Source organism: Neofelis nebulosa, chromosome 17 (genome assembly GCF_028018385.1).
Source record: "Neofelis nebulosa isolate mNeoNeb1 chromosome 17, mNeoNeb1.pri, whole genome shotgun sequence".
In the NCBI taxonomy this organism is placed as follows: Eukaryota; Metazoa; Chordata; class Mammalia; order Carnivora; family Felidae; genus Neofelis; species Neofelis nebulosa.
This window is the reverse complement of record NC_080798.1, coordinates 45,251,120-45,263,631: the sequence shown is the minus strand read 5'-3', so window position 1 is coordinate 45,263,631 and position 12,512 is coordinate 45,251,120. Positions and strand designations below refer to the sequence as shown.

General features: G+C 31.9%; 1 protein-coding gene across 10 annotated transcripts in view; it reads right to left on the bottom strand.

Moving 5' to 3' along the window:
* Positions 1-12,512, bottom strand: part of NFAT5 (nuclear factor of activated T cells 5) — a 115,910-nt gene that overhangs the window by 48,690 nt on the left and 54,708 nt on the right. For 4 of the 10 annotated variants that reach the window (XM_058706950.1, XM_058706951.1, XM_058706953.1 and 1 more), the window contains 2 exons: positions 5,712-6,270; positions 527-719 (listed from right to left, as the gene is read on the bottom strand). In XM_058706950.1, the coding sequence (XP_058562933.1) occupies positions 527-719; positions 5,712-6,270 (752 nt within the window). Of the gene's footprint in view, positions 1-526; positions 720-5,711; positions 6,271-6,720; positions 6,783-11,769; positions 11,789-12,512 lie in introns of those variants that run through there. The other 6 variants (XM_058706957.1, XM_058706960.1, XM_058706956.1 and 3 more) reach the window with 5 other exon arrangements.

Sequence of the window (12,512 nt, the reverse complement as noted above, 5' to 3'; positions counted from 1 at the left end):
TTTCCCAGGGGCTGAAATTTAAGCCCCTTTTTTCTTTTAGTCTAAATTCTGAAAAGATGAAGAATCAGTTAATATCCTATTTCTCAAACTGAAGATTTGAATTATCTATCAACTAATTCTTTTCTGAAATGAATAGTCCTGATTCCTTTAGCCATCTCAAAAACCTTATTTTCCAAGTCCATACTAATTTCTACAATATTTCACTTTAAATGAATTCACTTTAAAATTTCTTCTTAAATACTAAGTTTGGGAAGAAGTGAATATAGTTGCTACCAATGTCAAATATAAGGGGAACGTAATTCATAAATTCCAAATATTACTGGGAACACATTCTCACTTCCCCTTTCATCTAAACTAAAAATCAAATTAAGGTAACAATACTGGGCTTATGATTCAGTCGGACTTGCTTTAATTTCCATTATATACGGTAATTCTACCATTTATTTTAGGCAGCTTTTGCCAGTTAAAAACAAAATAACTAGTAAGCAAAACTGGAGAAAATTCTTTTGCTAAATAAAATAAGTACCTTTACTGTAGGAAAGCCTTGCTGTGTTCTATCCTTTACTGAGCCACGGCTACCTTCAGTCAGGTACCGAGCTCGGTGCTGGGTCTCAGGCTGTACAACTATCTTCAGCTCCTTTCCCTCACTTTTAACAGGATACTGTCCGCACAACATAGGGCTCTTCTTTACTCCACTGCCTTTTTGGTTTTCCAATGTTCTGAGAAGTCAAAGCACAACACAGAAAGAGTATCAAGAAGAAGTTTTTTGGTTTTTGTTTGTTTTTTTTTTTTTTTTACAAAAGTCATCTAAGGTAAAGGAAGGAACAGAAAAGGCAGTGTCATTAAAAACAACTGATAATCCTAACGACAAAATAAAACACAGCCTAAGGGAAGACACATTCCATAAGCAAAGTATCTTTTTAAACTTTTAAATAAAATTTAACTATACAATGCAAAAATAAAGTAAATTGGACAGGGAAGACAACACCTATGTGTGATAGGAGGAATGGAGGAAGAATGAATGTTAATGAACAGAAAAATAACAGGTAAGAGAATAGCGAATGTCACTATAACCTTTCACAATGCACTTCAGTCAAAACAAATTTAAAAAATTACACATATATGTGAGTGTAATATAAAACTATAAGATTAACTGCCATTATTTTCTAATCAGACTTGCAATGCAAAAGAAAAGGGGGGCAGCAAAAAGAAATGAAGGCCTTAAAAAACAATCTAAAGTACATGTAGCATACATTTTTGGGGGATATCTTTTTCAGTACAATTTTTCTGAAAAAATTATAATAAAAAATCAGTGATCCAATTTTTATTGGGAAATCAGATTTACTCTAACCAATCTTTCCTAGAAGTACAATTTTTCACGGTGTTTTTAGTTATGATTAAATAATTAAAGCCCTTAGCATATAAAATCTTTATAATCTGGCCTTTACAGATAGGCAATCTATTTTTTAAAATTGTATTTCTAATATCTATTTGTTTATCATTCATTTGCTGTGTGGAATGTATGTTCAAAGAAAAATATTTCAACCGGTGGTTAGGACTTTAGGTCAATACCTTTCATTTGAAGCACTGCAAATATGTGATAAAATAAATATAAAACAATACTATTAGTTTTAAAACAGATTTAAAATTACCCATGTACATTTTAAAATAGAGTCAGGGCCTATACTGCTTTCTGTATGCCTCACATTGAAAATACAGGAGCTAAGAGATGACTATGGACAAAATCTCCAAAAGCAAACAGATCCCAGGAGGAATGTTATGATTTCAAACAAAGAAGAGCAACAGTGGCTAAGAAGCCTTAAACCTGCCCCTAATGTTTAACCCTCCAGCTCTAAGTTGTTGCCTCTATTATCAATAACAAAAAGAAGAAATGCTGTACTCTCAATGAAACCAGGCACTGAGATGAACCTCATAGTGAGGAAAGGGACAGAAGGATGGAGAAGAGAAGAAATATGAAGTAAGACTGACTAGGTAAGTGGGAGAGTTCTGAGGGCTGGTACTGTGCTCCATTGTTTTCACATTCCCTGAACCTTGCACAATTCCTGAAGCTGCAGGTGCTGAAAAAATAGTTGTTGTTGCAAATAGGAAAAAGAAAGGGACAAAGAAAAGAAAGCAGAATAAAAAGAGTTCCTATAATATCAAGATGAAGAAGACTGGATCCTCGGATTCCTGGCCAAGGAATGCCATTCATGTAAGTTTCACATACTTAAGTCAAAGATTACCCGTGTAAGTCATTTAAAAGGCCCTGAAAGAATACATTCTATGAATCAAAGTACTGAGTTGAAACTGGAACAATGGGCAACAAATCCTATTTTTCTGTTCATCATTCTAGGTAGAAATTCAAACATGTGCTCTCAATACAATGTGCAGTCCCTTACATATGAAACTCTACAATTGTATCATTTTATATTTATTTTTAAATTCAAAGCAAAAATATTCACTTACTGAAACTATGTAAAAACACCCCCTAAATATTCAATGAAAAGGACCAAAAGAAAATATAGTAAAATACTAATAGGAGTTGTATCGAGTGACTAAATTATAGGTTATTTATTTTCTTCTATTTTTCTGCATGTTTGTAATTAATATCTATTAATTTTATAATAGAAAAGGGAAAACTTTAGCTCGAATTATAAGGAAAATTTAGCATACCAATGAATTTGGCAAGATACAGTTTTTATATTCACTTAAGCTAGCCAAGCTAGTATTGATGAGGATAAACAGATAAAAACAAGTTTTTTTATTTTAGTAAAACAAAATATTTCATTTGGGATGAAGACTAATGAGTGAGTTGACACAGTATACACATTATGGCTTAAAGAATAGTCCATGTAACTAAACAATTTTTGAAATGATACTTTTAAAAGCCCTTAAAACTACTTTTATTCTCTAAGGCTTAAATGTACAGATGGAATACATATATATTTAGATCTTCAGACATGTACAACAATGAAAATGTCAACTAATTCTTAGAAAAGAAGTCAGTGAAATTAGTAATTTTTAAGGCACAATGGCTTACAGTTAATTGTATGGGATTTTACTTCTAAATGGCATCCAAAAAGCGAAGTCCTTTGTCTTATTATATTCTATTCAGAAGTCTTAAAATGGCATTCTTTTTTTTTTTTTTATTTTTTTTTTAATGTTTTATTTATTTTTGAGACAGAGAGAGACAGAGCATGAGCAGGGGAGGGTCAGAGAGAGAGGGAGACACAGAATCCGAAGCAGGCTCCAGGCTCTGAGCTGTCAGCACAGAGTCTGATGCGGGGCTCGAACTCACGAGCTGTGAGATCGTGACCTGAGCTGAAGTCGGACGCTTAACCGACTGAGCCACCCAGGCGCCCCTTAAAATGGCATTCTAATTCCTATGTGCTATGTATCCTTCTAGTTGTCTGTCACACAAAAAAATAATTTACACTACAAAATGCCTAAAAGGAGTTTCACATTACATTATACCTTAATTTTCAGGACTATCTAGAAAAAACATAAGCCTACTGATGCTCAGAACATTTAGTTGAAGAATTTAAGAACGTGGCTATGGAATGTTTAAATACTGAGTAATTTTTTTTTTAAGTGACTTTGTTTTTTAATAAACTCTCTTATATAATACCTTAATTATACAAAAATGCTATTTCCATCTTGAAGATCAATAAACTGCTGTTTATAACATATTTCAGAGTACATTTCCTACAATTCAGTATTATATAAATTGTAAATTTATGGCACATTATGATATCTAAGGCTATATATACCTTATCCCTCAAAAGATTTCTGAATTTCTTTCATGTTTCTAATGCCTTTCTTATTGAAGAGTATAGGACTTTAGCTTGAGATCCTCTTAATAACTGCTTTCAAAAGCCTATGTTTCAATATATTTACATATTGCTTTATCCTTTCCTTGATATAGTTCTTATCTATTCAAAATTTAAACTTCTTCCACCACTTCTATTTGCCAGTGTCAAATATTTTTCCATTACCTAAGAAGCTGGACATTTCTTCTGCTGCTTGATGAGTTTCTGTTCCATGAATTATTTCATGAGAGATTTTGTCTCGACAAATGTTATTATACTTTCCCTGGGTAACCTCAAATCATTTCTAAGATATATCTATCATACAAAAGCAGAAGCAGAAAAGATGTAGGTCAAGATCTCTCTTAACAGGAACTGCAAATGATATGTGTTGACTAACCCTATGTCATAATTCTATTTGTTCTTCATTTGGACCTTTAATGTTTATTTCAGTATAACAATGAAAATCTCTCTTTTGGAACTTAAAAAAACAAAAAAACCAAAAAACCTTTTGCATTGAAACCCAAATAAACGCATGCTCGTATTTAATGACAGATATACATGAGCCTTTTAAATCTGTGCTACTACATTTCAGAGCATTATTCTATAGCTACTAGTTCTACAAGTATGTTTTGAAATTAGCTCTAATGGTAACATTTTAGGAAAAGGTTAGTCTTGTTTTCTTTTAGATAAATTTTTAATCTGGACTTCCTAAAAAGAAAAAACATTTAAATGTTTATTTTTATTTAACTACCTCACTCCAAAGGGGTTTTAAGTGAGAGTAGAGAAGAAAATAATATAAAATAATTATGCTTAAATGGTAGATATTGCTTAAAAATGTACTGAGAGAACATTTAAGAACAAGTTAAATATACATTAAGAATACTCTCCATAATAGTCAACCAGATTACTAACTTAAAAGATAAGAATGATGTCATCAAGTAGTAAACCAACCAAAAGCTTCTGCATCACTCTTTGTAACAACCTGAAATTGTAGGAGATTCTGGGTCAACTAAAGGACCATAATCTGCCTCCCCAAAAAGTAATCTCTTAAAATCCACTGAATTAAATTTGGTCAAAATTATATTGAATGTAATAGGAAAATGTAACTAAAAGTCTAGCAATTAAATATAATAAAAGTACTAAAAGAATTTTAAAAAGTTAAAAATAAGTCATAGTATTCTATACTGTAGCAATAAATATTCTATAATATAGCAATTGAAATATATTTATTTACAAATATATTTATAGTGGGTGCTGCAGACTGGCAGAGATGAATGAGAACTCAAATATGTACCATGATCCTGTTCTATCATGCTTTCAATACATAAACCCAGAATCACAGGGGAAAAAAATTAGTGATCTATTTATTTTTTTTAAAGGTCAGGAGAATGTATTAAAGAAAAAGCTTAAAATAAATACAAGAATCAATGCAGCTTTTTCTTGTTTTCATCAAATAAAAGAGAAAGTCAAACCCTTACAGATATGGAAATGGGTCGAACCATATGGGGAGACAACATGAAAGAACACAAACTAGCCCTTTTTGAATGTGTTGAAGTTGTTTAACTACAGCCATTACACTGCTAGTTATTTGAGTAAAAATATTTTTAAATCCTTTTAAAATATGAATCCATTTGAAATTTAAAAATTATGTCAAAACAGATTATTTTCTACTACTTAACCATACTCATAATAAGATACCTATTGCTAAAATCTATTAATATGTTTTTCTCTAGCGAAACTTGGTAATTTTAAGTTCGAATTTTCATGTATTTCAATGATAAAATCAGTATTTGCTTTTATATTCAAACTTAAGCTGAGCAATTACAAAAAGTGGGGAATGATTTATTTTTCTTGCTTGTTTTGCACAATGGTGATAAAACTTTAAAAAATGTGAATACCAACCCATTTCCTGCTTTTGAGTTGCCTTTGTTGTCCGTGGTAAGCTGAGAAAGCACATAGTGAGGTGCTTTGGCACTGTCGGCATCAAATATATCCATATTAGATTCTTCACAATCTCGTCGTTTGACCCCCGGCCTCTGCTTTGGATTTCGTTTTCGTGATTTACGAGGTACCTCAGTGTTATCATTGTAGGAACTGGTGCTCATGTTACTGAAGTTGGAGGGGGAATCCTCCATCCACATACTGCAGCTCTGCTCTGATTCCAATCCACACCCCTCATCCTGGCAGGACATCCGACTGTTATCCAGCAAGTCCTCAGGTGGTGGTGAGATGTACAAGACTGTGTGCCTCTTCGGTGTTGATGGATGCTGCTGAACTGTGTTACTGGTTAACTGCTTTTCACTTACCCCTCTGTTACTTACCCCCAAGGCTGAGGAGCAGCTCTCCACTTGCATAGCCTTGCTGTCGGTGACTGAGGTAGAATAAATGGTAGGGCTGGAAGAGGTGGTAAAGGAGCTGCAAGCACCGCCCATGGAGGAAGAGGAGGGAGCTGAAGAAGCATCTGCGGTGTACAATTTAAGAGTAAATACACTATACATGTTTTCACCTATGCTGGCTAGCAGTCCCATTGAAAATGTGATTTGTGAACTGATTGTTTTTCCCCAAAATGAATAGTTGGAATTTGGTTAAGTTTTAGAATATAAATGCTTCAAGCAATACAAAGCCTAAAAAACGCAATTTTAAAAAATGCCCAAATAGCAATATTTTACTTGTGTTAGAATTGATAGATTTTAAAAAATCTAATTTAATGTTTAAAGCTGTAAAGCAAGAATAAAGCTTTTATTGCCTCAGCTGGATATTCTGTTGAATTTTAATCATTTAAAATAATAAAGAAAACCCCAATATGAAATATAAGCTTGTGGTCCACATTCAATGCCAATTAAATAATTTATTATAGAATTTGAAAAGTGGGACTGTGCTTAGCCACAAAATATTAAAATAAGTTTCTAACCTATGAAGCAGAGAACTACAGGTCATTTTTAATGCAGACACTCCCTGCTTCAGAGGCAAATCCTGGAATAAAAATATGAGAAAATAAATGAGAAAAGAGCTGCTGATTATTCCAGATATCAATTATAAAATGAGAAATAAATAGAAAAAATATATAATCAACTGAATTGGAGGCAAAATGGAACTGGTACCATCACTATGATTATTGTAAAATCTAGAATTAAAGTGAAAAAAGTTTGATTTGGAATATGCTGGGCTGTGGAAAATAAGGAAGTTAACCACTGAGGGTATCCAGAAGTTAGAAATGGCAGTTCAAAACCATGATCTCTAAAATAAATAAATCCATCCTTTATGGCAGAATGAAAAGCAGAGTAAGGACTGATTACTGGATGGATATTTCTTACAACATCCTTAATTACACACTCAGCAATTGGTTACCACTATCCAATACACCTCTCTTTAAAGGGCCTGCTTGATTTTAACCATTTAGGGAATTTCTTAATATGAGTAACAGTAACTTTTATTGACCGAAGTCTAACAAAAAAGAGGTTTAAACAAAAAAAAATTCTAGTCTTGGGGAAGGTTTTTTGTAAAAGCCATTTATTTATTACATCTAGCAAAAAAGATTTAAATAGACCTTTTCAAAATGGGTGGCAACTGGCAGAACAGCTTGTTGAAAAATAATACTACTTTAACCCTTAACAGCACAGCCTCAGAGGCATACTAATAACGTTAAGGTTGGACGTTTTTAGTTCTAAAATTTTAGAAATACCGTTTGATCTTGTATAAGATATAGAAAGGTTGATAATCATACACACACAAAACTAAAAATACATAATAACATTTAATTTAATACGGAGAACTAAAATATATGTTTAAAGCTAAAATTAGTTTTTATCTATAGCCAAGTATGCCACTGTGCTAAAGTGGTAGGATAAAACTTAAAACTGTGATGGGCAGTTATTGGAATTGCAACATTCTTATTAATTACAATGTACAGAGTGAAATGTTAAGAATGCCAATGTTCAGATAATCAAAAGCCAAGTGCCAAAGATCATTCTTAAAAACATGTACCAGAACACTTAAATTATTTGAAATCGCTAAATTCACCCATAATTTTTCACTGCTGTCAAAGCTGAAGAGCACAGTAATTAATATTAGCCATTAATGATGTAATCTACATAATGCCACATGGTAATATTTTTCCCAACTACCATAAGTCAAAGAACCTAGAGCAGTAAGATGATACCAGTTCCATTTTCCAGTTTGTATCCTTGTCAAATGCAGTAGCTGAAATTGGAAAATTCAGTCACTTTAAACTGCATTCCAATTTAAAGAAAAATTTATCAATTTTGTATCATGCATTAATGCAATGTTTTCTTAGTAAATAAATACTTTAAAAGATTTGTAAAAACTACAAAATCTAGATGCTAATGTCAGTGATAGTTTAGGAGCTGATTTGTAGCCACTTTGGGTTTAAGTTAACAAGTTTTTTTTCTTGGTTTTTTTTGGAAAAATACAATAAAAATCATTAAAAAATAGAAAAGGTATTATGTATAACATTCCTCCATCTGTTCCAACTATTGGCAAAATTGAAACTAAATTTGTGTGTGTGTATAATGTCCTCTGTTCTTCATCTTCAGAGAAATAAAAGTAGGCAGCATGCAGTATTTGCAGTGGAACACACAAAACATGCAGCATGAATGCCGTGAACGTGTATTTCTACGAAGCTTCCCCCCACCGCCCGCCACCACCCCTCTTTGAATCTAAGTACCATGCACATGAGAATGCAGAATATGAACATCTCAGGGATCCCTGTCCATGACAGATGGAAAGTACCGGTGAAAAGCAATCATGAACTCAAAAGCAAGTCATATGATATTTATGAATTTAATATGCAAGACATTACCTAGCATTGCTCTACAGGTATATATGATTTTATCTTGCAAATCTTATCAAAACAGTCATGGTTATAAAACCCAATTGATATAATCATACATAAACGTCTGTTCTGGGACAGGTATGCCAAACTGTGATCTCATACCCTACATAAATTAAAATATTCTATACATTTTCCTTGGGCACCTAACATATAATTTTTATGTTTTACCTGCAGTTTCCTGGACATACTTATTAAATAAAAAAGTTCATTAGCACAAAACTATGAAACTGAAAACATAAACTCTGTCACAAGACAGCAGTAAGCATTCTCTAATTTAAAAATAGTATTACTTTTTAAAGCTATCTCAGTTTGAGTCTAAATTACAAAGATTCTACTCATTTTAAGACTCTAACAAGACAATTTTTTTAAACTATAAAACTCTTTATAACAATATCAGTGTTACTTTGATGATCATGATAATGGTGTATAAAATCTTCACATAAAGATGTTACATTCTGGTTAGCAAGGGATCACCTAAGTGTAATAATGTTGCCAAATGAAGGGGTGAAGTGGAGAAATATGGGCCTCACTATGGGCCTCTTGAGAACATAGACATCTTTCTTAGACCCTCCCAATAATCTAACATAGTGTTTTGCATGTAGTAAAAATTCAACTTTTTTTTTCTTTGAGTAGGCTCCACATCCAGCGTGGAGCCCAAAATTCGGCTTGAACTCATGACCCTGAGATCAAGACCTGTAAAAATTCAACTTTTTTATTAAATTAATTGGAAGCCAATATTTGATACATATGTTGAATTATACTAAAATTATATTGGCCAACAAATGTACCAATGTGCCCATGATACACACATCAGGTTTTAAAAAAAAGGATGTACTACTCAAAGTGTTTATATTATTACTATAAAGGCATTACCTGATACCAGGGAAGGGTTTAGAAGTAACTTAAGAGTTTAGAGGTAACTATTCGCTATTTCTACAAAGAGTGTGCTAATAACTATTCTTTTTTTTTTTTTTTTTTTTTTTAAAGATTTTACTTTTAAGTAATCTCTACCTCCAATGTGGGGCTCGAACTCACAACCCCGAGATCAAGAGTTGCATGCTCCACCGACTGAGACAGCCAGGTGTGCCCCAGTGCTAATAACTCTTTCGTGAAACTATATATAAGCCCTATTATCTACTTGTGTATCAATCCATAAACTAAGAATAAAAAATCCTTAATATTATCTATTAAAAATGCATAAGTGATATTAAAAACACTTTAGATTTCTAAACACAAATTTCTCATTTCCAAGCAGTCCCAGAAAAGCACTAAAAAACATTCCTGGGAATACTGTAAATGTACTTAAAATATCTACAAAGACTTTTCAGTTACTAAATCATTAAATGTCAAGAAACAGCTTAATTGACATTCTGTAGAACTAAAATGCTAATGTAATCCTGCCTCATCTATATATTCTTTTTTAAGTTGTTATAAACAAAATATGCTAATTACCTCTCCTTCTTTTTTGGTTTTGAGTCTCCATTTTTATCTGTTAGGAATGTACAATGTTTCACTGCTACATATTAAAAATAAAAAATTCCAACATAAAAAATTTTATTAACTGGTTTTATTTTCTCACTAAGCAGAATAGTCACAATGTATTTCTATTGTATGCCTTTATAATTTTATTTGTTCTTTAAATCCCTTACCAATCCTTCATAAAGTTGTAAGTTTTTAAATTTTTTTCTTAAACTTATTCTCTTACCTAAGTAACACATGAATAAATTTTTATTATTCGTTTTTTCTTTTATGAAAAAATTATCTTTGAATCTAGGGGAATTTTATTTTTCTGTAACATTTTCTGTGACTAGAGAGCATGGTAAACCAAAGGGAAAACCCACTTCTATATTTACTAAAAGGCATTTACAATCTCAGAATAGATTAATTCTAAAATGTGTAAGTGAAGTTATCACATACATAGTGTTCTATGTCTACATCTAACAATTCTATTATTAGCATGAGCCAATTACCAGGCCAAATGCCAGTAATGATGGTGAACTGAAATTGTATATTCTTATATGCTTTTAAGAACCAATGGAATCATTAAGGTTCACTATGAGTATTCAAAGTAGCTGGGATAAAAAGAGTGGCAGATAATGCCTTCCCAGATACCCTAGAATTTATAAGTATTATTAGTTTGATGAGAAAGATGAAAATGGGACTTTTAAATGCTACCACATATAGAAACTCGTGTAGATTTTATATATTCCTTGCTTAAACTAAGTTTTGAAATTAAGAATTATTAGTTTTAGATTTGTGAACTAGAAATTATTTTAATTACTATATCATTTTAGTGCTTAAAATACCATAAAAAAAGACATGACACTTTATATGGAACTAACTACACTTTTATAGAAAGCTTTGAAACTGGAAACATTCTTTAAAGTCCCTAAAAGAAACAAATACCTTTGACTAATTTAAAAGATGTGACAGAAATGACATTTAACTGAGCTTCCAAGATGAAAATGTGATCCTTTAGCATTTAAATATGCACATATATTTTATAACTTTCCAACATCCAGGCAAAATCAGTTGAGCTGCCTAAAAATGTCATGAAAACAAAAGCCATAAAATTTTGCAAGTGTGCTTAAGTGAACCAATAGTGGAACGGAGAAGGAGTAAACCACTGACTGTTCAGAAAATAATCTTAAAAAACAATCCAGATATTTCTGGTCTAAAACACTTATTGTTCAACCTTAGTTATCCTTTTTAAGTATTTCATTTTTCTTTCTGGTAACAAAGACTTCAAATCTAAACATCTTGCCTGATAAAAGTCACCAGATACAAGGACAAAATTTCAGATCAAAGAAGAAAGATATCAAGAGAAAAAAATTATAAGGCCAAGATTCATGTTGCTAAGGGATTGAAAAATCTAGAACACACAAAGTGGCTGCAAACCTGCTTTGTCAACACCTTACATGCCAACCTTCATTTTCTACTTTTCTTCTTCTTCTTCTTATAGTATTAATGTAAAGTTTAAAACTTTACAAAGAGTTTTTAGTTTCAATCAGTATCAATCCACTATTTAGAAACAAAAAAAGAAAGGAAGGAAGGAAGAAAGAAAGAAAGAAAAAAAGACTTATGAAGAAGTCTGAAAACGAGACCGACCTATACCCTGGGTGAGATTGGATGGGTTAAGTGTCTCTGGCACTATTTGTCTTCACTATTGACAGACACTGTCACACAACCCACCACACGATGCCTGTCTCTGAATGGCGAAGCTAGAATGCAAGTTAAGTGTATTAATAGAAAAAACAACTAGCATCCCAGCATATAAAATAAGCAATCCAGATTACTTTACCAAAAGCAAAAGCAAAAAACAAAAATTGTAGGGTTGATCATTTAATTTACATGTTTAACAATTTCAATTTCCCATTTGTACTTTTCCCACCCAACATAAGTTTACATGCCACAATAAGCAATGTTTTAAAACAAACTTAAAAAAAAATTAAATTATCAACATCCAAATAAATGCCATGTGGAAAAATTTCTTATCCAAAATTTTTGTTAACTCATATTCACCAATTTGTTCTCCTGTTTACTAATGCAATCTAATCCATAAGCCAGAATGCTCTCTTTCTTAGATGTTTTTAGGCTGTGCCTTTACCCAAATTCTCTTATAGAGTAGAAGAGAATATGCTCTGACCAATACACTCAAGCAGAAAGACATAATCTGTATTTTAGCAGAAAAAGAATCTTTTCATTTCTCAGGCCAACTTTCACATACTTCTTTATACCCCTAAAAAAAAGTTACCAATTTTCACTTTTAAACTACATAAATTTTTGATCCTAGAGACTCTATTTTAAAAAAATAATTAGCACTGTTGCTGAAGCTGAAATGTTTGTTACTG